Genomic DNA, 24,203 nt, shown 5'->3' with positions numbered 1-24,203 from the left:
AATCTACCTACCCTGCCTGCCTACCTACATGTACCTTAGGTACGGTAGATACGCCCTCTGTGCTTCTTGCCTTGCTTGAATCTGCACTTGCCTACCAACTAGGGTACCAACTGACTGCCTTCTTGCCGGGTGGAAGGCCGCTACAGTGCAGATAGCCCGCACCGTCCGGTCACACAGTGCCACGAGCCGCTTCACAGCGCTTGCCCATTTCTCGAGGTATCGGCCAAATCCTCTTCCCACTGACAAGTGAATTCTCCCCGCGTTCCCATTGAGACACTTTTCTTCCCTGAACCAAGACACGAACCAGAGCACCAAAACCCCCAGATTTGCCCGACCCCAGATCATCCCCCCATGCGCAGTCCCGCCTGAACGACGTCCCCCCCCCTCCCCCGCGGGTTTCACGCCCAAGGGATGCTGACGCCCGAGGCTGCTGATTCGCTGAGTGCGACCACATGGTGAGTCTCATCCGTCCGATCTGATCTGCTCCCCATTTCGCCCGTTTTTGCCTTGGTCTCCACACTGGCGATTCTCGTCGAGAATATCCCCTTTGGTGCTTTTCCCCTCCCCTTTCCTCAAGAGCCGCACCGGCTGACGACTACATACAAACTCAGCGAGCCGTGTCGGGAGCAGCATCTGAAATGTAAGTCATGAACCATCGTGCGCTTCTCCACCTTGTGGGAAGCTCCGAGCCTGAAAGGCAGCCCCCCCAAGCTGACGAACGAGATAGGTGATCGTGTCCTGCCATCTTGTGGGCGGTGTGCCGCCAGCGGGCGCGAGTGTGTCAAGGGTTACAAGTTCAAGGCCCTGCGGCATGCGCCCTTTGGTCGCGCACAGAAGTGGCCCCGGCCCGGTGGTCGACTGAGGTTCGTCGTCGAGAGGGGTGACGGGGTCGAAGATTCGGACAATACGAATCACGACATGGAAGACCAGGGGGGCAAGGACACCATGATGATCAGCGCCCATCAGAACGGCAGCTCCGATGCCCACGAGGTGTGGAATCACCCCTCCACCACCTACCCGGCAGCTTCGTCACATTTGGCACTGGCATCACAGACGGCATATCAAGCATCCACGGGCCAGACACCGGTAGAGTCCCGGCCACCCTCGGCCTCTCACACACCAGACGCTCAGGCGGCACAGCTGCGGTCCAACATCTACCTCGACCGCCCCATCTGGCCCATCGAGAGCCGTGAAGAGGCCGTCCTGTTCCGGCACTACATCCAGAAGCTGTCCATCTGGGTACGTTGTCTTCCCCACCAGCCAACCCTCTGCATTGCCATGTCATAGCTACCGCAGCTAACGAAAGTGCAGCTCGACCTCTGCGACCCAGACGCCCACTTCAACACGTCTATTCCTGCCCGAGCCGGGACCTGCCCCATTCTGCTGAACGCCATCTTTGCTCTCTCCGCCCGTCATCTGGCGCACACGCTCCGATACGACGCTCTAGCTTCGAACCGTTACCACGAACAGTGTCTCACTTACCTCATCCCATTACTCGATCATGCCGTCACTGTATCAGATGAGAATCTCTTTGCCGCCACCATCATCTTACGCGTCCTCGAGGAGATGGACGTGCCTGTTCTCGGACAGGATACCCACGGCCATCTCCTTGGTATCCACGCCTTTGTCGCCCCCCATTCCGCCCCGCCCACGCCGACAACGCCCGATCCTGGTCCGAGGAGCCCCCTCTCCCCCCATTCGCTCTCGGCCGCTTGCTTCTGGGTCGGGCTCCGTCAGGAAATCTACAGTGCTGTTATGAACCACCAGCCGGTGCGCATGAACCTTGCCCACCCTGCCGTCGTCGACCGGTCCACTACGCCGGCGGATGACTATGCCTGGGCAAATCGAGCCATCGTGCACTGCGCAGACGTGCTGAACTTTTGCTTCGGTCCGGACCACGCTGACCGGCCGAGGTGGCATGCTCTCCGCGAAGCGAACAAGAACTGGAAGGCCGCGCTGCCGGCGTCGTATATGCCTGTGTTTTACCGCGAGAGAGATCTCAATGCTGCCGAGACTGGAGATGCGGAGGCTGATGCCATGAAGGCCTTTCCGGAAGTGTGGTACTGGAAAGGTTGTCACAGTAAGTATCCTCCTCATTTCTGCTGGCGACGCACATCACTGTGTAGAACTCCCGCGCCTCATTCCCGTTCACGTCACGCAGCACCGTCCGTTCGCAGCCCAGATCGCTGACCTGACCAGTCATCGCCGTTCAACACCACATTTTAGCAGAGCTCTACCTCGCACTTTTCGATCCCGCCCATCCCCGCACTGGCCTCCAGCGTCGCGCTGCCGACGCCGCTCTCGCGTCCCAGGCGCGCACTCTTGTACGCAGCTTGTGTGGGATCGGCACCTGCAACCGATGGTGTCCGCCCGCCATGTTCACGGCCTGCATGGGCGTGGCTGCGGCGGGCGACCGGTTTGAGGATAGAAGGGACCAGGAGGCGTTGCTGGCGCTTCTGAGAGCTACCGAGAGGGAGCATGCCCGGCCGACGCGCGCGGTGTGCGATTTACTCAAGGGATGCTGGGGATGGGATCAAAATGAGTGATGACTTGGTGGAAATGAGATATGATATGTATACAACTCTTTGCTCGAGTAGGGCTGAGTAACTCCTTACGGGCTGAACAAGCCCGATAATACAAGCGACTCAATATGTCATTTGTCCTCAAACATAGTGGGTATTGTTATAAAATGGCAGGTATAGGGACAAGTCTTGGCGGTGAAGAGCCTATATGCTGGCATGCTTGAGCAGGCCATGGGAGTCAGTTTGATGGAACTGCTTCATACTCTCAAAGATAGGAAACACATAGAGAACAGATACCGTGGACGCGAGAACAAGTATGAGCAAGACCTAATGTGCTCGAAAAGCTAAGGCGCTATGGCATCCACGTTGGCATCTTTTTATGTTAACAGTATGATGCAGGTGAATTCGCAGTTTGATGAGGCTGAAGGCCTGTCGATGTCGCTCGAGCTGAATCCTTGGACTGATTCACACGTTTCACGTCAAAAGTCAATACTGCGTGATAACAAGACGTTCATGATCGAATACAGTCCGCGCGCTCCAGGCCTGTGGCTCTCACAACACTCCTTACTTCTCGGGACCATACGCCCAGCACCTACCCACCATTCTCTCAGTACGGATACGACAGGATTTGGTCGATCGCCAACCTCGTCGCGGGATCCGGATTCGTCATGCGATAACTCATGTCCTTGCCGCGCAGGCCCAACTCATTCCCCCCATACTCAACACTCAGGCTGGGCTGATCTCTCAATGAGATCTCCGCAATCCTCGACGCTCTCTTCAGAGCTTCACACGAGGTCTCATGGCCAACCTGCTCCAGGAGTTCTAGTGGAACGGGACCGAAGTAGGCCAGGTGTCGGGCGAGGATCTCATGTTCCGGCGTCATGCCCGTCGCGTCGAGCGCTTTGTACCCGTTCAGGAAGAGAAGATCACCACCTCCGTGGGCATATATACACTACGGCCACGGTGTTAGTGGGAGAGAAACTCGGCACGGCGGAAAGTTGTACGCATCACGAGCCCGAACAAACAGATGTCTGATGCCTTGGTGACGCCCCTGCCCGTCTGCCGTTCCGGGCTCCACCACATGATGTTTGCCGTGGCATGCGGTGTCTGGCGCGAACTGCCGGGTGCCAGCTTGCGGGCGACGTCAAAGTCGCCGGGGACTGCGTCCGTGGCTGTCTTGGTATTCTGCTCGTCCGAGGCCCAGTTGAGAAGAATGCTGTGAGGCCTGGGTCGTCTCTGACCAGGTCGAGAAGCATGCCGTTGAACTAAAAGTAGATCAGTACGTTTTCCTCGTGTCGCAATCATTGTGCAGCCGACGTCTTTTAAACGTTGCCAGATCATCTGAGAGACGGAGGAACTTGCTATAGCATGGTCTCGGAATGCGTTTCACAACGCACAGAATATATCAGACCTTGCGGGGCTTATATGAGATAAGGCTAATGGAATGAAGGTGAGTTCATAGACGAGTCGGCTTCTTGCGTACAGAATCGGGGGTCGACTTGAGGCTGAAGCACCTAGCCCTGCATATATATTCGACCGGACTGGCCTGCCAGAAAGGGCACCATACTGGCGGACCTGCGACACGACAGTCGATGGGAGGCTGCGTTGAACATTGGCCGGCCCGGAAGCCCAGGAGGAACTGTACGCCATCTGGGAACAGCCATTGTTGACGGGGTCTGACATCAAGTGGTCGATCCTATGAGTCGCAGTAATAGTGCTTTCCCTACGTCAGCATCGGCCTGGAGTGTGATTTGGGGTTCCTGTCAACAGTGCACTGTTGGGTGGCTGATCATGGTGGTTTTGCCTCAGTTGTGAGGAGACTGAAGTCAACAGCCTTTCGGTGCCATTGTTTGCCAGGCCGCAAAGGGACCTTCCAGGAAGACAGTCTTCACACTTGAAACCAATCACTTTTGCGACAATTCATCTGTGAACTCGTTTTCCCTCGTGTTGGATCTACCCTGTTGGCCGTTCCGTTGACAGAGCCATCTTTCAATCATGCCCACACACTGGAAAAACGAGTGCAATGCCACGAACACAAACACCAAATGCAACTCTGTGGTTGTGCCAAGAGCAAAGAGCAATTTCCCAATATTCGAAGTCCATGAGAATAGAAGCAACTCATCATGAACCGCACGTCATAAGCGGACGAAAGGAAGGCACACCCATTTGAATAGGGTTCGACGAGACGACAGCCGGTGAAAATGCCACTGGCGCGCAGTTCGGACAGTCTCATCATTCTTCGAAACGTCCAGTCTTCAATGACGCGGCATCTCGATCACGCTACTGCTTCTCAGAAATTTCTGGCCGGAGTTCGTCGGCAAGACATTGTGTTCAGCTCACACTCAAAACTGGCATTCTACGGCAGTGAAAAAAATGGTCCCCATCATCCGAAATTTACAGTCCGACGCCTGTGCCTTCCTATAAATTAGGCATGGCCCGGTTAAATACTGTCTAGAAGCGCTGTGAAAGGCTAACCGAGAACACAAGTCAAATCCGTCAAAGGAGATGAGGCCCGGATAGCTTGCGGCACAGCGCTGCGTTGAGCAGCTAGCCTCTGCTGCGGCGAGGTACATGATGCAACTCGAAATGAGGGTGTCCGTCGCGTGTCAATCTCGCGCACCAACCCCACCCAGTCGGGGGCAGCGAAGCCCGGCTGGCTGCTGCAGGACGAACTCGAGCCGCCATGGATGCGATGCTTGCTGTTGCTGGGTGGGTGGCTCCGGGGGGAGAGCCTGCGTCTCAGGGTCGATTAATGGGCAGATATTTCTGCAGATGAGTTCGCAGCAAGTGTGGCTGCTTGTTCTGGCGGCGCAGGGCTTCACTTTCAGGTCTCACGCTGCCCATCTTTGCGCCTCGTCCCAGATCTTCTTCACCACGACAGACGCAGACGGCATCCGTTCACGGTGAACGATTGGACCCGCTGTATGTCCATGAAGCTGACCGATCCGTGGTGGCTCTGCCTGATTTGCCATGCCGCACTCCCAGATATTGGATGCGTCCCAAACGAGACCAGCTCGGCAAAGGCGGCGCCGCAGCGCTCAGAGTATCTCACGAACCCCACCCTCATCTTCACCAACACTCTGCCCGTCCCACTAAATGGAATAACCCCTGCAGTAGTTGGTCCTTTCAGGGTCAAATGTCCAGGCAGCAAGCCAATGAGGCCCTCGGCCAAATTGAGGCACCGTTGTGGACGGTCTAGTCCCCGGTATGAGGCCTCGGTAGGGCTGAGCAGCTCGACTCTCCTTCCTATACAGGCCGTCGGTGATGGATGTGACTCTTTCGATATGGGTTTGATCAGATGACATTGGGTCGGCAGCCTATTGAGCGCTAAGCAAAGCCGTTGAAGGTGCCGCCAGGGCTGTATAAGTACTCGTGGTGTCGACTGATTCATCGCATCATCAGGCCCTCCCAGTATCAGATGCTGGCGAACTCAGTCACTGTAAAGTAGCGCCAAACGGTACCGACGAGCGCCCCTTTTCTTATCGGACTCGACCAAATCTCCTTCTGTGCTATGAAATTCAGTACTGCCTTCATCGTCGCCCTTCTCGGCGTCGGTGGGCCGGCCGCCGCTGGACCCGGCAGACGTCGACAAGCAGACCCCATTGTCTCTCTCTCTGCCACCCAGACGGGGGTGATTTCAACGTCGTCGACCCCCTCGCCCACGTCAACAGTGCCTGCCACCAGCACGACGGCAGCCGGCAATGGAAGCCAGACCCCGTCGCCCGTCCAGCCCAACATCGTCAGCAACTGCGCGCAGTTCCATCTCGTCGTTTCGGGAGATCGGTGCTCGACAATTTCGGCCAAGTACGGCATCCCCGTGGATCGGTTCCTGGAATGGAATCCGGCTGCCTTGAGCACCTGTAAGGGTCTCAAGACGAATGCGTATGCTTGCGTCTCCGTCATCGGCTGGTCGCCCTCGCCGACGAACCCGAACAACGGCATCCAGACGCCTCTGCCGGCCCAGCCAGACGTCGTCAGCAACTGCAACCAGTTTCACCTCGTCGTCTCCGGCGACAGGTGCTCGACGATTTCTGCCAAGTTTGGCATCCCGGTCGACGCGTTCCTCAAGTGGAATCCCGGTGCCTTGAGCAGCTGCAAGGGCCTCAAGACGAACGCGTACGCCTGCGTCTCGACCATTGGCTATCTGCCGTCGGCGGCCAACCCCGGCACCAACTTCCAGACGCCAGCCCCGACCCAGCCGGATCTCGTCAGCAACTGCAACAACTTTCACCTTGTCGTCGCCGGCGACCGGTGCTCGACCATCGCGGCCAAGTACAGCGTTCCCGTGGCCAAGTTTCTCCAGTGGAACCCGAAAGCCGGCAGCAACTGCGCGGGCCTCCGGCGAAACGCCTACGCCTGCGTGTCGACGTGGGGCCACACGCCGACCAAGCCCGACAACGGCATCGCCACGCCGTCGCCGGCGCAGCCCAAGATAGCCGACAACTGCGACGCGTTCGTCATGATCGAGCCCTTTGACGCATGCAGCGACGTCGCCCGGAGCGCCGGCATCAACCTCGCCGACTTCATCAGCTGGAACCCGAGCGTCGGCGCCGGCTGCAACTCCCTCAAGCCCAACGCCTACGCCTGCGTGTCCGTCATCGGGCACACGCCGACGACGCCGGGCAACGGCATCACGACGCCGCAGCCGACACAGCCAGACGTCGTCAGCAACTGCAACAAGTTCCACCTCGTCGTCTCGGGCGACCGCTGCTCGACCGTGGCGGCGCGGTACGGCGTGCCTGTGGCCGAGTTCCTCGCGTGGAACCCGCAGGCCGGCAGCAACTGCGCCGGACTGCGGCGCAACGCCTACTCCTGCGTCGGTGTCGTCGGGTTCACGCCGACGCCGACGAACCCGGGCGAGGGTGTCGTGACGCCGGCGCCGATTCAGCCGGGCATGGTGGCGACGTGCAAGACGTTTCACTTTGTTGAGAAGGGGCAGATTTGTGCGACGATTCAGAACCGGTACAGGGTGACGTTGGCGGACCTCGTCAAGTGGAACCCGGCGATCGGGGCCGATTGCACGCTGATGTGGGCGGACAGCTACCTTTGCGTTGGTGTTTTGTGAGGAGTGCGGTGCTTCGTCCAAGGCGGCTGGCTGTATGGGTTGATCAGCTTAACATGAGTACTCTTCCAACTGTTCATCGTGATACTTTTCGGGCAGGTGAACATGATGAGGTACTATTGGGTATTGCGTCGCGTCTATTTCGATTCCACACCGGGTCGGGCGTAGTCCAGCTCCCTGACCCTCCTCCAGACCTCGCGGACGACCCTCTCCTGTCCTTGCCGGCCGGTTTCGGTGTCCGAGGGTCCCGCAGGCCTGTGGCGTTAGCGTCAAGGGGAACGGCGCAGAGATTCGGGATGGCCGCATACCTGATGGCCAAGTAGAGCCTGCCGCCCAGCTTGGCCTCGGGAATGTCGACGGTGGCCGCGTCGTCGGGTGGGTTGGCCGTCGTGACGAGACCGCCGGCTTCCTCGAGGATGGCGATGCCAGCAGCGACGTCCCTGTGGGGGTGTCAGATTCGAACGAGACGAAGTGGATGAAACGGTCGGGAAGTACTCACCACTCCCAGCATCCACCTTCCCACCAGATGTCGAACGCGCCCATGGCGGTGTAGGCTAGATCGAGCGTCGCACTGCCACGTCAGCATGGAGGCCTTGACTCACGTCTGAAGTCACCAGAAGTCACCAGACTCGGAGCCGGGGAGCAGACACCGAGCCGGGAAGCAGACACCGAGCCGGGAAGCAGACTCGAAGCCGGGAAGCAGACTCGAAGCCGGGAAGCAGACTCACCTCCCAAGACTCCGCATGCCGTGGACCATGGCGCCCTTGCCGTCGCGGCCGCCGACCTCGGCGGCCATGTTGACGAAGCTCTCGACCTTGCGGTGCATGTTGCCGTCGGGGACGTCGCGGCGGTCCTTGCCCCACTCGCAGGCAAAGATGCAGCCCTTGGGGGCGGCGGCGGGCAGGGCGGGGACGGCGGGGTCGCGCAGCAGGGGCAGGCGCTGGGTGTCGTTGAGCCAGGCGCCGCGGCCGCGGCAGGCGGTGAAGAGCTGGCGGAGGAAGGGGGCGTTGATGACGCCGATGACGGGGCGGCCGTGGAGGGCGAAGCCGATGGAGACGCAGAAGAGGGGGAACAGGTGGGTGAAGTTGACGGTGCCGTCGAGGGGGTCGATGATCCAGGTCGGGGCGGCGGTGACGAGGTAGTCGCGCGAGGCGCCGGCCGAGTAGGACTCTTCGCCGAGGAAGCTGTGGGTGTCAGGGCTGTCTGCAGGAGTGTCTGAGGAGTGTGTGTAGGCTGTCTGGAGGCTGTCTGGAGGAGGCTGTCTGGAGGAGGCTCTCGGGGGAGGGAGAAGGTCTCAACAGGGTCTGCTGTCTAGAGGAGGAGGCTCTCGGGGGAGAAGGTCTCGACAGGGTCTGCTGTCTGGAGGCAGAGGACGCCACGGCACGTACGCGTGTGAGGGGTACTTCTTCTCGATGGACGACCGGATGAAAGCCTCCATGTCTACGCGCGTCAGTCCACCGCATGACAAGTCTGCTGGCTTGAGTCCTCGGCCTGCTCACCCTGGTCGACCTTGGTCACGATATCGACGGCGTTGTCCTTCTCCTCGAAGGCCTGCTCGCCGACGGCGGCGCCGGTGAAGCGGGCCATGGCAAACTTCATCAACAGGTCGCCGGCGTCCTTGCCGAGCTGGACGGCAAAGTCGTAAATCTCGTGCAGCTCGGCATCGCTGATGTCTGCCATGATGTTGTGTGGTTCTGGAGGCTGTAGATGGGTACGGAGAGGTGTTGGATGCAGGAAGGTAGTGGCTGCTACAGCCTCCCAACAAGCTTTACTCCTGCCTGCCTACCTCCTGCCTGCCTACCTGCCTACCTCCTGCCTACCTAAGGTACCCAGGGCAGTCACCTACGTAGGTACCTGCCTAGGCGGCTGGCAGCGACAGGAAGCTGCGATCGGAATGGCAAGGCCGCCGCCAGCCGAGATCGGCGGCCAGAGTTCCGCTGAGGGGCCGCAGGCGGGTTGGTGCTGCTCCAGGGTTCTGCTTCAGGGCTTGGGAGCTGGGGCTTGGGAGCTGGGGCTTGGGGGGTATTGGGGGCTTGGGGCATGCTTTGGTGGGGGCTCTAGGTACTTCGGTGCCACTCAGGTGCCCATGTACCTACCTAGGTAGGTACCCAGCAAGCACCAGGTACTGGGAACATCTCGACCTCACCACGATGATCAACCCACAGACTGACCATCCAGGATCATGTTCATCAAAGGCAATGCCAAAGACCTGTTCTGCAACATGCTCGAACAGTCGCCCCCCCACACAGATCTGGTGGCTGCAGCGCGGATCTCGTGACGACAACGCTGCCGCCCATGGGGTACACACCCACGTGTATGCTATGCTCTCGCTCTCTCTCTCGGGGCATCAGGAAGAAGACTTATCCAGCGCCTTGGACGACACTCTTCCGAGCCCGTCCTTCGTTGCCGCGACGTCTCCTGGCCGGTCATCCGAGGTCATCAGTCGGCAGCCATGGCCGCACTCATGCTGGCCGTACGCATGCCTGGCCGTCACTCTAGCCTGGTAAACATAGAGGCATGTACGCAGCAGCGGCAACGAAGAAGAAAACAGAGAAAAACAAGATGGGACGCCCCATCTCATGGAACCTCTCATGACTGTGTCTCATGACTGTGTCTCATGACTGTGATCCCATTGTGCCTTCATAGCCCTCGACCCTAGTCTTCAACCACACAAACCCGCATCATGGCCGCGCGCATCCTCCTCATCAACGGCCCCAACCTCAACCTCCTCGGCACCCGCGAGCCCGGCGTCTACGGCTCGACGACCCTCGCCGACGTCGTCGCGCAGGCCAAGACCCAGGCCGCCAGCCTCAACGTCCACCTCGAGGCCTTTCAGTCCAACCACGAGGGCGCCATCGTCGACCGCATCCACGAAGCCCGCGGCGCCGTCGACGCCATCGTCATCAACCCCGGCGCCTACACCCACACGAGCGTCGCCATCCGCGACGCCCTGCTGGGCGTCGACATTCCCTTTGTCGAGACGCACATCTCCAACGTCCACGCCCGCGAGGAATGGCGCCGGCACAGCTACTTTAGCGACAAGGCCGTTGCTGTCATCTGCGGCCTCGGCACCTATGGCTACACGGCGGCCATTGAGTTTGCGGCGCGCCACATGAAGATGAAGGGCAGGGTGTAGATTTTTTTGCCACAAATTGAAGTCATGTTTCGTCTTCTCTGCAACAGTGTGGTGCCGTATTGTACGTATCATATGCCAGTATTCTTTTGCCGTATCATATGTCAGGATCATATGTCAGGATCATATTTCAGTGTCATATGTCAGTGTCATATGTCAGTATCATATGTCAGTATCATAATTCAGTGTCATATTGTCAGTACCATATTGTCTGTATATCCATGTCAGTACACTTAAAATGTTGTCATTGAACAAGTGAATACATCATCACACCCGAATTACATCGAAAACAACAACGCTACTCTCAACCCCCGCTTGATCCCTGTGCTTGCTACTGCTGCTTGCCTACAGAGACGCCGTCACCGGCAGCACCGGCTCCTCCACCCTCATCCTCATGTCCCGCACGAGCTTGGCAAACGACGCCGCCCCCCTCTTCGCCAGCTCCTCCGGCACCCCGGCGTCCTCCTGCGACATGCGCCGGTGGAACAGCTCGAGGCTCACCCACCCCTCGAACCCGAGACCCTGGAAGATGGCCGACGCGACCGCCCGCACGGGGAGGTACCCGCCGCGCGCCTGCTCGCCGTAGAACAGCCGGCAGTTGCGCGACCAGCTCATGCGCGCCGGCTGCGCGGCGTGGTAGAACGCGTGGCCCGCCCGCAGCGGCGCCCGCAGCCGCTCGGCGTCGACGACCTGCACGTAGAAGATGCGCGCCACGTCCACCGTCGCGACGAGCCGCTCCATCGACGCCCGCACCGCCTCGTCCGCCTGCGGCAGCCGCCCCGTCGGCGACGTCGGGTCGGCGTAGATGCGCGCGCAAATGTTGAACGTGTCGAGGCAGAGCCCAAAGTTGGGCCGGTCGACGCCCAGGACGACCTCCCAGCTCGCCTCCCACGTGTCGCAGCGCGCGCCCCAGCCGAGGGACTCGAACGAGAAGCGCAGCGGCGGCGTCTCGGCGGCCCCCATGTCGGCCACCTCGCGGAGGTCGGCGATGTGGTCGGCCAGGTCGGCCGAGACTTGCTCCTGCGGCAGCACGTTGCTCGGGATCTGGATGAGGTCGGTCTGCAGGGCGTGCGCGAGCTGGAACCAGATGCGGAGCTCGTCGAGCCGCCGCGCGTGCTGCGCGCGGTCGAGGAGACCCTCAAAGTGCTGGAAGGGCTGGAGACAGAGGATGTGGAGGTTGCGGGCTTCGCAGAGACGCCGGACGTGGTGGGCCGCTGTGAGCTGGTTCGACACGAGCGCCGAGCCGCCCGTGTATCGGTCCGCCACGTCCATGAGGTCCTCGTGCCAAAGCTCGATGCCGCGGTAGTTGTATTTCGCTGCCATGTCGAGCTTGTGTTCAAGAGCGTGGCCGGCAAAGCAGCGTCCCAAGGACATGGTGCTGATGGCGAGTTGTGACGGCATGTTGACTTTGGTGATCAAGGAATGGCCAGTATTGCAGTGCTAGATGGGTTGAGTGTGGTTGGTGTGCGGTGGATATCAGGAAGGATCACTAGGTGTCCCTCTTAAGTAGGTGATGGGTTTGACAGTGAATCATTCAAGAAACGATAAGTCTCCCTGTGAACCACTCAGGTATCAAGTTGTGGTGAATGGCCAACGGTGAATCAGAAAGATAGGCCTTGTTACACAAACGAGGTAAAGAGGCTCGAGGCAGGATTTGATACTGTAGAGAGCAAACAACTGGAGATTCAGGGGTATTGTTTGATGATAGTGAAGGTCAGGCTGACGTTTGTATTCACAAATACAAACGAAGTATAGAAACAGGACGTGCAGCTATCAAAAGGGAATATCAGGGCCGCCGCCTTACGCTGTCAACCATGTACGCTCGTTCGACGTTCCTCCCCGAGGCACCACACAACCTTCCGTTTGTGGTTGGTAGCCTTGACCAGACGGACAACCGCAGGCATTGGATGGCCCGTCAGCGGGATGAAAGATTTCGCCCTCGAGTGAATGGGAAGCGTTGGTAGCACCTGGATTGATCCGCCGAGACTAGCCGTTACATGATGCTACGTGGTGACGCAGTCCGCAACAGCCACGAGGTGGGCGCGATCAACCTCCGGAGCTGGAAGTTGTGGAGTCTCTAGAAACAAGGGGTGTGTGTATGCCGCCGTTCCCATGACCCGGCTGAGGAGAAACCGGGTTCCACTGGCAAACGGGAGAAGCGCTCTCCCGGAATCCATGGGATAAAGACTTACCCGGACGGATGCCGCTAATGTCGATCCGCCCTTGGCAACTCCACAGCGTTTTCCCACCTGAAATGGAGACTTGGCCTGCTGAACAGTGCCACGGCTGGTCCGACGGCCTTGTCTGGGTCAATGAGAAGTCTGAACATTGATTTGCCGGCGGGATAGAGTGTGCCAGTCGTGATCGCTGCCCACGCTGCGCTTCTTCCCCAGGACATCCGGGGAAATTCATCAAACATTCAGCCAGGAACGGCAGTTTCGCGGAGACGGTACGGCTGGATCTTGATCAAACCCCATACGACCCATCAACTTCGGAAACTCGCTCCCCTCGCCACCGAAATTCGTCGTACAACGTCACTCAAGGGAACCTTATCTAAGAACGCACGTTTCCCGACTCAGTGTATCAATATCTGCATGCATATCAACCGTCTGCCACATCCTCACTGTTCATTCCCCTCCATCGCTTCACTCGATTGAGTCTCAGAAACAAAGATAATCGAGCCTCATCTTCTTCTCAACGTCTTCCCCCACTCAACCTCACCCCCTCACACTAAATCACATCCTTCTTCGCACAATGTCCGCGACACTTACAATAACCCCGAGCGCTCAGCTCACCAACACCATCAAGGCTGAGAGGCGTGAGGCCGTTGAGCGCCATGGCTACCTCTTCGGCCAGAAGATCACACATTCCCTTTCTCCCTTCCTTCACGGCACAATCTACAACGAGATTGGCTTGAACTGGGAACAAACACGGCTCGACTCGGCCGACATCCCCATGTTCCTCGAGCTCATCAAAGACCCCAACTTTTACGGTGCCTCCGTCACCATGCCCAACAAGGTGGCCATCATTCCCCACCTGGACGAACTGACCGAGGAGTGCCGCGATGTCGGCGCCTGCAACACGCTCTTCATCCGCCACCGCCCCGACGGCTCTCGCATCTACTGCGGCACAAACACAGACGTCGTCGGCGTGCGCGAGTCTTTCTACCAGAACGTCGCAGACCCCGACGCCGTCTTCCACAACCGTCCTGCCGTCGTCGTCGGCGGCGGTGGCGCCGCCCGGTCCGCCGTCTATGCTCTGCGCAAGTGGATGAAGGTCACAGACATTTACCTCGTCAACCGCGACGACGCCGAGGTGCAGGCCGTCATCGAGGAGTGCACCACCCGCGGCTACGGCCAGGGCCTCCGTCACATCAAGGACGCGGCCGAGGTCGCCTCGCTCGACAGCGTCGGCGCCATCGTCGCCTGTGTGCCCAACTTTACGCCCCAGACTGCCGAGGAGAAGGCGGCGCGGGCCGTCATCGAGGCGTTTCTCGGCAAGGAGACCAAGGGCGCCATGCTCGAGATGTGCTACAACCCTACCCCCTTCACCGAGCTGGGCGCGCTGGCGGAGGACGCCGGGTGGCAGGTCATCCTCGGCACCGAGGCCATGATCTGGCAGGGCCTCGAGCAGGACCGGTACTGGACTGGCCGTGAACTCGACCAGCTGCCGGTCAAGAAAGTGCAGGAAGCTATCGCGTCAAGACTGGCACAGGCGTCAAAATTGTAATTCGGGAAAATTAATGGGTTGGGTCATAGCGATGTATTATGTGCATGTTTTGATAGGCAATAAACAGTAGAATCATCAACAAAGACGTGCAAGCAATGCTGGGAATGAAGGTAGTGCATGCAGTAAATTGGACCCAGCAACTACTTCCTGTTCACCAGGCAAACCATCTTGGCAGACACATGGTAACGTGCTTGGCTCATGTCAAGGGAGCATGATATGTTGCTCTTGTGGTTCTCTGGACGGATCATTGAATACCCAGGGACATTGCGCAATTTGCGGCCTGTAATGGTTCCGAATCGATCAAGTGGCATTCATCTCCTTTCTGCTGGGGACTGAGACTGTTTGCATGAATGGCAACAAGTAAGGGCCACTGTATTCTGTGGACAAAAGTGTGGGCGAAACAAACCAGGCCAAGTCGCAGACGCCGGCAGGCCAGAATTTGAGAGTATTCCCTAACAATACTTCGACTTCAGTAAACATCGCGAAATACCTACTAATGGACTCGATGAGGTAATTGATCGCGCCACAAGGATCTCAATACCAGAAGATGCGCTAGCAACGCAAGGATTAAGGACCTGAGGCTTTTCACTAACAACTTCCGTTTTTCTAACGCCCTCGAACAAGTCAAAACATTCACTTCTCGGCACTGATTAAGACATCATTATTTAAATTTCCTGATTGGGTTTGCAAAAAAGCTTCATTAGACATCTCCCACATCTATCAGCATACAACCGCGCCGCAAGGGACGCCTCTCATCTTTACTAGTAACACAACTGTGACTCCAGCAGCCGGTAGAACCTCCTCTACAGGTCCTGCTTCCTCTCGTACTGGTCAACCTCGCCCTCCTGCGATCCCTTCTCCATCACGTTTCCCTCAGCGTTAGCACGGAGGCCGCCCTCATCAGAGGCCAGCTCGGCCATGATAATCTGGTTGGCGCGCCACACGGGCTTCGTGACGAACAGCCTGTCCATGACCTCAAGAGGGATAGACTTGGTCTCGGGGATGAGGAAGAAGACGAAGAGGACGGAGAGGATCATGAGGGAGGCGAAGAAGAAGTAAACGCCGTAACCCCACGAGTTGAACATTTGCGGGGTGAAGCGCGAGATGATGAAGTTCCACAGCCAGTTGTTGGCGGCGGCCCAGGCCTGGCCGAGGGAACGGGTGTTGTTGTCGTAGATCTCCGAGTTGAGAACCCAGGGCGTGCCGTTCCAGGAAGGGGTGTAGAAGGCGGTCCAGAGGTAGAAGAAGAAGATGGCGGCGATGCCGCCGGGCGTCAGGGCCGCGTTCTCGTCGGCGTTCTGGGGCTCGGCGATCTTAATGTAGCCGCCAATGATCCACATGCAAATGGAACCACCAATGGCACCGATCATGAGCAGGTTGCGGCGGCCAATGTGGTCGATCATCCACAGAATCCAGACGAAAGTAAGCACCGTCTTAACAACACCGAAGATACCGGTGGTGAGAAGACCGGTGTTGGTGCCGCGGATGCCGAGAGAGCGGAAGACGGTGGGCGAGTAGTAGTTGACGGCGTTGATACCGGAGCCGTTTTGCCAGAGGAACAGCTGAAGCCCATTGTCAGCGCTGCCAGAAACGGAAACAAACTATGATAGGACTTACCATGCCACCAAGGAAGAAACGCCACTGGATCTTCTTCTGCTTGAGCGCGCCGAAGGGCTTCCAGAAACCGGCACCGACCTCGCGGCGGTACCTCTCGACGTCCTCGTTGATGTAGGACATCTCCTCCTGAATGTAGATGTCGGTAGGCTCGAGGTTACTGAATTCTGTGTTAGCGATCTGATAGATGACTGCATATGCTAAGTTGAAACGTACCGAATCCAGCAAAGAATCTTGAGGCCCTGCTCATTCTTTCCCTTGGAGAACAACCAACGAGGCGACTCGGGGATGAAGACGGCGCCAACAAGCAGCATACCGGCGGGGATCAGCTGGACAGCGATAGGCGTCAGCCACTGAGAGTGGCCGGGGGTCATGGTAGAGTCGACGCCATAGTTGATCCAGAAACCGACGAGACCACCCATCTGCCATCCAAGCTCGTAAATGCCGACCAGCCGGCCACGGATGGCTGGTGGAGAAAGTTCAGAAATGTAAATGGGTGTCATGTTGGAGCATCCACCAACGCCGAAACCGGCGAGAACTCTGCCGCCGATGATGAGACCGAGACCGCGATCACCGTTGGCGCCGCACATCATGCCGGCGCCGACGGTGAAGATGAGGGCGAAGAGGAGGAGAGACTTGCGGCGACCGAGGAAGTAGGACGAGACATAGGCGCTGAGGGAGCCGAAGAAGGCGCCCGCCTGGTAGACGGAGACAATGTTGGCGCGCGTCAGAGCAAGAGCGCTGTCGCTGTACTGGGCAAAGTTGAACTCTTCCTGGAAAGACTTCAGGGCGATGGTGCCGCCGATGAAGGCAGAATCGTAGCCGATCATGCACGCGGCGAACGACGCGACCGAGGCGCACATGTAGACGCGCCAGTTGTAGACGGCCTTAGGCGTCGGCCTGTCTTCCTTGAGAGTGAGGATACCCATGGTGACTCAGAGTGCACCCTTCGGTTTGTGTGGCAGAGAAGAGAGGATACCCGAGTGGGTGGGGAAGGCACAAGAGAAGGGGAGAGTGTGCTGGGTTGATGAAGGAGGGTGAGGAAGGGATGGATTTGCCAAAGTTCGAGGTTTTGCAGGTATTATAGTCCAGGACGCGAGTTGGCCGTCTGTGTGGAGGGTGCAGCGGAGTTGTGTAGTACAGGCGTGGCTCAACCCTGTTTGACTTCGCGGAGAGCCGTTTACCCCAGCTCAGCCAAGTGGGTGGGAATCCGGGGTAGAGTGTGAGACGTTCCTGTGAGAGGCCGTGATGCCGCCAGTGTGTGATGAAGTCTCTTCGGCGTGCAGGATGAACCCTTACCAGCGGGATCGGATTGAAGTTGCCCAGGGCTCACCTACCTCGATCAGCATCCGCCCAGCCATCCAAGATTGGTCCCTATGCCGGGGGGCGCCAGGTTGTTCTGGATCCCGGCAGTTCCATGTGACGTCGCCCGGCAGCATCCTTGCTGACGTGGATGAACATTCATCCAGCGTGGCTTGACTCGATAATGCACGACGGGTTTCCCGTTTCAGGCGATAGCGTAGCCACTAAAATGACTCGATCAAGATGGATGGAGCCGTCAGAACTTTCAGCCGCCTCGCCTCCCGTCTTTGTGTTTGACCTTTGCTCGCTGAATGAATTGTCCCACACGGGTCGAGTCTCTCTAGACGGCTTCCTGGTCCTGGGGTCACATGACCGAGGCAATAGAGGACCTCTCCATGGATATGTCTTCAACCATAGGTTATTAGCCTTGGCTGATTGTCCCCTGGCATGTGTCCAGATCCATGGGAATAGAAAGTTCCGAATTCCGGGGGCATGCAGCAGGAAATGAAAAAAATAGAAACAACTGCCGTATTGGCTCACATGTGCCGTAACAGATCTCGGGCCATGGGATCAGGTAAGATTGAAATTCCGCTTAAGATTCATAACGCTCCAAATTCTCCACGCATGTCTGTGAAATCCGACCCCGGCGCGAACCCCAAGTTCGCCATGAATTGGGGGTCTGCGTCCATACTATCTGTACAGTCTATTGCAGCTAGCTCATCGAGGATGGCATCGTGGTCAATCATCGAGTCGTGCCCTGGTAGAAGCATGTAATGGGGCATCTGAAGCATCGGGCTCATCATACCAGCAGAGAACCCCGGTATGTGGTTGCTGCCGGGCGTGAATGGGATCGAGCGCGAAGTAGAAGGACTTGCTGCCGTCCCTCCACCCAAGAAACTGGTTGTAGATGTCGGATAATGTTCCGAAGGTGTAAGCAAGGCGTGATATTGCTGCTGCGGATGTTGAGCTTCCTGATTTTGTTGCGACAGTGTAGCCATGGGCAGACTGTGCCGATGCGCTGGCGAGTGACTTTGGTACACATCCAGGTTTGGTGCTGGTGGCGCTACAGAAGATGCCTGCGAGGGTTCGGTCGCCCGCTGCCACGTTGCCTTCAGTCTGGTCATAAGGGAGTCCCATCTGTCCTTGTCTTCTCCTCCCAGACCTTTCGTACGTCGGTTTGCCATACCCATAAAGGTGATGAGTAAAGGCGATGTCCCAGGTCCGAGGTGATGCCATGCGTTTTCTACCGCCTCCAAAAGTGTCCAAACTAAAGAGACGCGAGCATCTGGATTTAATGCCAAGGTGGCACCTAAAAAGGTGGCTTGTAGAAGAAAGGCTGTTGGGAGAAAAGGGGTCGATCCTCCCAAAATAGAATTACAGAAAGAGAAGCGTTGATCCAATGCTGCAGCCAGTTCTGCCGAGCGGGGGGTATGTGACCCTGCGAATCCCTTTCCCAGAACACGAGCGAACCGGCAAAGCTGGTTGAAAGAGCTCAGAGACTGAACAGACTGCAAAGAATCACCGGAGCCGATGCTGACCTCGGAGCCAAAACCTGGCTCAGGAGCCCATGGATCCCACTCCTCTGGCCCCTCTTCAGATATTGGGGTCAGACTATCAAGTGAAGCTGGTGTCAGATGTGATGTATGGCCCATACGCACGGATACAATCGTATCCAGTAAGAAACAAGCCCCAACTGTTCTGCTTTGCAAGTGGTTGCTTTGCGGAGTCGCAGATGCAGCCAAGTCTCCAAGTCCCATGGCGGTCCTGACTGCGAGACCAATGTAGAGAGAAGCATTGGACGGCTTGTCCTGGCCGAAATCGACCAAGGAGAGAAGAAGGAATGCATTTGCATATTGTAAAACCACAAGCTCCTCAGCTGCCTGGTCTTCGCCATCGACAGCTAACTCTTTGCCGTGTCGTTGGCTCGTCATGCTTGATGTGCGTCCCTTGGGAAGACTTGCTTGCGAATCGCCTATTAATGGAAGCAAGCTTCTTGCTGTGGAATATATGACCGACGGGTTTGTCGTATGACTTGGATCTTGGTATGCAGCAACTGCGAGAGCGCTCCATAGCTCTGCATCTCGAATCTCGTCCGAGTGTTGCGCAGCCACGAGATTGAGCAGCCGGCTCCTGTCGACAATAGGCAACCAGGAATGGGTATAAGCCAGGTAAATATCGAGGAGTCGAGAATGATTATTGGGCAGCTTGTAGCTTCGATTTGCCGGGTTCGCCGTAGTATCATTGGTAGATGGCACACTGCGTCCCTTTCCAGAAGACTGACCCAGCTGATCTGCTTCTGTGCTGGACTCATCCTCCTCGGATCCTTCTATCCTGGGGCTCGAGCCATCTCTGCCGGACAAGAGTCGATCAATCTCCTTGCATGTTTTGGACTTTCTCCATCGTCGATGAAGACGGCTACCGGCCTCGCTCTCCTTACCAATGAGGAGGGACTCTGGGCCGGATTCCTGGGCCAGCAAGTCATTCAAGGCAGCCTCAGTGCCGGGGAACTGCTCGAAAACCCAGACGAGAGCCGACTCGAGGGTGCGGATGAGGCCAGTCTGGACGCCTCGCTTCTTGGGTGCGACGTTGTAGGTGCACTCCCGGTTGAGCGAGACGCAGGCGAAGCACTGCGGTTGGATGCCGTCGCACTTCTCTCGCGCGCTGCTGTTTGTCAGCCGGATGTTCGTTCGACGTAGGATCCAGGCGCATCATGTTGAGCCCCCCATGTATGGCGTTTTACCCCAAACTGAGGAGCCGGCGACTGGCCTGGCAGCTGTTCAAGGCTCACCTTCTGCACTGATCGCAGGCCCGTGATACTCTCTGCCTCTTCACTGGGCCAGAGGTTGACGTCGGATTGGTTTCGACATCATTGGTCTTTCGCTTGGGAGGCATGCTTCTCGGGGCGGATTGGCGTGCCTCGGGGCCGTCGTCCTCTTTCTACACGCGCTGCCCGGATTGGGGACAACTAGGTGACGCGAAGCATACGGGTAGCTGGCTTCTCTCGTGACCTTTCGTACCATGCAATGATCATGATCGAGGGATCATGTCGCTCGTGCTTGATGTTTGGGATACGATGATGATGGCATGTGCTGCTGTGAAGGTAGTGTGACGTCGGCAAGGAATTGGCAATGCAGCGGTTGCGACTCGTCGATCTGGTGAGGAGAAGCTGGAAATCCCTGGCCGGCCGACACCACGTTGCGGGGAGGCGCGATTGTGGTGGAGAGCGGGGGATGATTCTGGGGAAGTTTCAGTGCTGGGATCGCTGGCTGCAGCATGCTACAGTGAGCAAAATACAGGGCCTTCAGGGGGGGGCAGCCTCGGTACCTCCGCTGGCGCATCAATCTTGCTGCGTCCCGAGGTATCCTGCTAGCTTGGCCCCTCCCGGATAAACCTTCTTCAGGCTGGGTGCAGGGAGCCTCTCGGCCTGGAAGGTCGGCAGTCGAGGCGGCGAGAGGAAAGGCATCCCCCGCCACGGCTTGTCCCACCACCAGGCATCACGACCCTCGATCCGCTCTGCCGCCTTCGCCAAACACCCACCGTCCCGCCAAGTCAGGCCACCCACCCTTACCCCGACCTTGACACTCCCCACGATTCCACTCCTCGAGTACCGACCACGACCTCCATCAGCTTTGGCCGACGCGCGCGACTCGATGCATCCGTGCCTTCATGCCTCCCACATAGCTGGTCTTCGACCCTCGACATTGTGCGTGCCTCTTCTGCGTTCGCCATGACCATCGCAGGCATCAAGAGGCCACTATCAGCCGTTGAGCTGGATGGCGAACACGGATTGCATCGCAAGATCACTCGAGTCAACGGCTACGAGTCGGATGGTATCGGAACCCGATCTGCACCAGAGCGACACAATGGAGGTCATTGTAGGATACCTTTCGCGACATCGTCGTCCTCGACGTCGTCTTCCATTGCTGACTCTGCTTTTTCAGCGACCAGCATATCGCGAGACATATCACGAGATATATCCCGAGACTCAACGCCTGGTCCCATTCTCCACCGACCTAGCGAGCCACCTGCCTTTCCCGCCGATGTCTCTGTCGTCCTGACTGGCATTCGAGGCTCTGGCAAGTCGACGCTGGCCATTATTGCATCGACGGCCATGAAGAGGAGAGCCCTCGACTGCGAAAAGGCATTTCAACAAGCCACCGGCTCGACCAGTCTGGCTTACAAGAGAGAACATGGACCCGTTGAATGTCACCGTCGCCAGGCCCAAATCCTTCGCGAGGTCCTGACCCAACACGCCAAAGGCTGTCTCATCGTCTGCTCATGGATGGAGCGTGCTGTGCAAAGCCTCCTTCGTGATTTCGCCAGGACGCATCCAGTAGTCCACATTCTCCGGGACGCGAAAGCCATTCAGGAACATCTCAAGATTGACGACGACGACAAGACGCGCAATCTACTGAACGCCAGCAGCGCCATCTTCCGCAGCTGTAGTAACCTCGAGTTCTTCAACGTATCCGAGTCACCAGTCGAGGCGTCCAAGACGCACTCACCCAGGGGCAGCGTCCCCTCGAACCAAAAGCCACCAGCGCCATACCTGACTTTGAAGCGTGCCGAGCGCCATTTTCTCAAATTCCTCTCACTCGTCATGCCGACCGGTTCCATCCCGTTCATCGAGTCTGCGTTTCCTCTGGCCTCCATTCCCACCGAGGATCGACGCTTCACTTATGCCCTCTCCGTGCCTCTCTCGCGATTACTTCGTGACGAGGTCGATATTGAGGATCTAGAGACCGGAGCTGATGCCATTGAAGTTGTGGTAGACGACATTGCTTTGGCGGTGAGCAAGACGGGACAGGCACCAACGCTCGACTCGGAGAAAGCCAATGACATTTCAAGAGTAATCGGCTACATACGAAGAAGCACCGTCATCCCCATCATCTATCACGTCGTTCTGCCAGCAACCACGCTCGACAGCTCGTCCCTTGAAACAGTTTACATGGAATACCTCTTCCACGGTCTGCGACTCGTACCCGAATATCTTACCGTCGATCTGAGGCTGGGCGACTATGAAATGTCTCATGTCGTCGCCTTGAAGAGGAAATCCAAGATCATGGCACACTTTACCTGTGCTGCGGTCAACGGCCCGACATGGCATGATCCTGTCTGGCTCTCACATTACCACCGTGCCCGAAGCCAAGGCTGTGATGTCGTTCGTCTCATCAAGCCAGTGACGACCATCAAGGACAATTTCGACGTCGATCGGTTCAAGGGACAGGTTGAGGCTTTGGATGGTCGCCACATGCCTTTAGTCGCGTACAACTCAGGGCCACGGGGACGACACTCAGCCTGCATGAACCACGTCCTCACAAGTGTTGTTTCGGAGCCTCGACTAAACAATGGTGGTGCACCCGATGATCTGGGCCAGCCTCTTATCACTGCGCAGCAGGCGACTCAGGCATTGTATGGATCATTCTTGTTCGATCCCATGAAACTTTATGTTGTCGGTGCCAAGGTTGACTACAGTCTTTCCCCAGCCATGCACAACGCGGCCTTGCAGGCTCTTGGGATCCCCCACGATTACCGCCCTTACTCCACGCCGACACTTCGGGGATTGAAAGACCTGATCGAGGACCCGTCCTTTGCCGGTGCCTCAGTCGGCCTGCCCTTCAAGGTCGAAATCATCACCTTGACGCATTCTCTTAGCCGTCACGCGCGGGCTATCGGTGCGGTCAATACACTAATCCCTGTCCGACGACTGAATCCAGACGGCACGATTCCCGAGGACGAGAAATTGTTCAATTGTCGCAACCGCGCCGGTCCCGTCCGGGCATTGTATGGAGACAACACTGATTGGGTCGGCATCCGGGCCTGTCTTCGCCGTGGACTGTCCCCGGCGAACGCGGTGCGTCCGACCAGCTGTGGCCTCATCATTGGTGCTGGCGGTATGGCAAGAGCGGCCATCTACTCCATGCTGCAGCTTGGTGTGAGGAACATCGTGGTCTGGAATCGTACAATTGCCAATGCGGAGAAGATGGTCAGCCATTACACACAACTCCTCTCTCGGCGCGACCTGCCATTTTTGAGCGCCAGCTCGGAAATCGAAACACGTTTCCACGTCCTTGGAAAGCTCGACGAGCCATGGCCAGCAGAATTCCGGTCGCCAACTCTCATAGTTTCCTGCATCCCGACGCACAGTATCGGCGATGTGCCAGCACCCAATTTCGTGGCACCATCCGCCTGGCTGGAAAGCCCTACAGGCGGTGTCCTCGTCGATCTTGGGTACAAAACACTCGACACGCCCATTCTCGACCAGGTTCGCAAACTTTCTCACAAGGGCTGGGTTACAATGGATGGCCTCGACCTCCTGCCGGAACAGGGCTTTGCGCAATTTGAGCTCTTCACCGGCCGGCGCGCACCGAGGCGACTTATGCGGCGACATGCTTTGCGCGCATATACCGACGAACAGGGCCAGTCAAACCTTGCTCAATTGCAACCCAGGCTGAACAACATTACTGAGCAGGAGCCATGATTGTGCGGTCGTGCATTGGTTCAATCAGTGCATCACGACGGAAACACGTTGAATGGCCCTGCGAAGCCAATGAGCTCAAGTTGTGGCCCGAACGGGCTTATGAGAAGTGTTCATCAACTGAATGCGGAAGCGTTCGGCCCTACGTGGACCTGAGGTCAAGCCTTCGCCAAGGTGTCTCGCGCCCGGCAAGCCGATCCAGCCGGGTTCGCTCGCCGCTAGGTAGGGCTAGATCCGCTTCCAGACGCGGCCGCGAATAAGCTCGCCACGGCAACAGCGTGTGAGCCTCGGGTGACATCACTTGGCTGCCGATCATCTGCCGACTGCCGTTCGGGTAGATGTTCCTTGGAGAGGCCCGACCAA

General features: G+C 57.8%; 10 protein-coding genes across 10 annotated transcripts; 5 read left to right on the top strand and 5 right to left on the bottom strand.

Annotated features, from left to right (window-relative positions):
- Positions 1–411: 411 nt before the first annotated feature.
- D7B24_008649 (uncharacterized protein) lies at positions 412–2,546 on the top strand (the record flags this gene model as incomplete). The annotated part of the gene is made up of 5 exons (XM_028642735.1): positions 412–455; positions 612–640; positions 728–1,239; positions 1,312–2,080; positions 2,200–2,546. The coding sequence occupies 5 exons, from the start codon at positions 412–414 to the stop codon at positions 2,544–2,546; spliced, it is 1,701 nt and encodes a 566-aa protein (XP_028498426.1).
- Positions 2,547–3,129: 583 nt separating this feature from the next.
- D7B24_008648 (uncharacterized protein) lies at positions 3,130–3,827 on the bottom strand (the record flags this gene model as incomplete). The annotated part of the gene is made up of 2 exons (XM_028642734.1): positions 3,130–3,474; positions 3,534–3,827. The coding sequence occupies 2 exons, from the start codon at positions 3,825–3,827 to the stop codon at positions 3,130–3,132; spliced, it is 639 nt and encodes a 212-aa protein (XP_028498425.1).
- Positions 3,828–6,033: 2,206 nt separating this feature from the next.
- On the top strand, positions 6,034–7,587 carry D7B24_008647 (uncharacterized protein; the record flags this gene model as incomplete). Its single annotated transcript, XM_028642733.1, has 1 exon — positions 6,034–7,587. The coding sequence occupies one exon, from the start codon at positions 6,034–6,036 to the stop codon at positions 7,585–7,587; it is 1,554 nt and encodes a 517-aa protein (XP_028498424.1).
- Positions 7,588–7,721: 134 nt separating this feature from the next.
- D7B24_008646 (uncharacterized protein) lies at positions 7,722–9,264 on the bottom strand (the record flags this gene model as incomplete). The annotated part of the gene is made up of 6 exons (XM_028642732.1): positions 7,722–7,839; positions 7,893–8,024; positions 8,084–8,155; positions 8,313–8,768; positions 8,973–9,024; positions 9,084–9,264. 6 exons carry the CDS (start codon positions 9,262–9,264, stop codon positions 7,722–7,724), a joined length of 1,011 nt encoding a protein of 336 aa, XP_028498423.1.
- A 1,003-nt stretch (positions 9,265–10,267) lies between these two features.
- D7B24_008645 (uncharacterized protein) lies at positions 10,268–10,720 on the top strand (the record flags this gene model as incomplete). The annotated part of the gene is made up of 1 exon (XM_028642731.1): positions 10,268–10,720. One exon carries the CDS (start codon positions 10,268–10,270, stop codon positions 10,718–10,720), a length of 453 nt encoding a protein of 150 aa, XP_028498422.1.
- Positions 10,721–11,062: 342 nt separating this feature from the next.
- QA4 (3-dehydroshikimate dehydratase) lies at positions 11,063–12,118 on the bottom strand (the record flags this gene model as incomplete). The annotated part of the gene is made up of 1 exon (XM_028642730.1): positions 11,063–12,118. One exon carries the CDS (start codon positions 12,116–12,118, stop codon positions 11,063–11,065), a length of 1,056 nt encoding a protein of 351 aa, XP_028498421.1.
- A 1,353-nt stretch (positions 12,119–13,471) lies between these two features.
- Positions 13,472–14,446, top strand: QA3 (Quinate dehydrogenase; the record flags this gene model as incomplete). Its single annotated transcript, XM_028642729.1, has 1 exon — positions 13,472–14,446. The coding sequence occupies one exon, from the start codon at positions 13,472–13,474 to the stop codon at positions 14,444–14,446; it is 975 nt and encodes a 324-aa protein (XP_028498420.1).
- Positions 14,447–15,249: 803 nt separating this feature from the next.
- D7B24_008642 (uncharacterized protein) lies at positions 15,250–16,989 on the bottom strand (the record flags this gene model as incomplete). Its single annotated transcript, XM_028642728.1, has 3 exons — positions 15,250–16,008; positions 16,064–16,220; positions 16,277–16,989. 3 exons carry the CDS (start codon positions 16,987–16,989, stop codon positions 15,250–15,252), a joined length of 1,629 nt encoding a protein of 542 aa, XP_028498419.1.
- Positions 16,990–19,555: 2,566 nt separating this feature from the next.
- Positions 19,556–20,254, bottom strand: D7B24_008641 (uncharacterized protein; the record flags this gene model as incomplete). The annotated part of the gene is made up of 3 exons (XM_028642727.1): positions 19,556–19,566; positions 19,644–20,026; positions 20,151–20,254. 3 exons carry the CDS (start codon positions 20,252–20,254, stop codon positions 19,556–19,558), a joined length of 498 nt encoding a protein of 165 aa, XP_028498418.1.
- Positions 20,255–21,089: 835 nt separating this feature from the next.
- Positions 21,090–23,843, top strand: D7B24_008640 (uncharacterized protein; the record flags this gene model as incomplete). The annotated part of the gene is made up of 1 exon (XM_028642726.1): positions 21,090–23,843. The coding sequence occupies one exon, from the start codon at positions 21,090–21,092 to the stop codon at positions 23,841–23,843; it is 2,754 nt and encodes a 917-aa protein (XP_028498417.1).
- Positions 23,844–24,203: the final 360 nt, after the last annotated feature.

Source organism: Verticillium nonalfalfae (genome assembly GCF_003724135.2).
Source record: "Verticillium nonalfalfae strain VnAa140/NRRL 66861 chromosome Unknown scaffold_8, whole genome shotgun sequence".
NCBI classification, from domain to species: domain Eukaryota; kingdom Fungi; phylum Ascomycota; class Sordariomycetes; order Glomerellales; family Plectosphaerellaceae; genus Verticillium; species Verticillium nonalfalfae.
The sequence above is the reverse complement of the archived record's forward strand: the minus strand, read 5'-3'. Positions and strand labels throughout refer to the sequence as shown.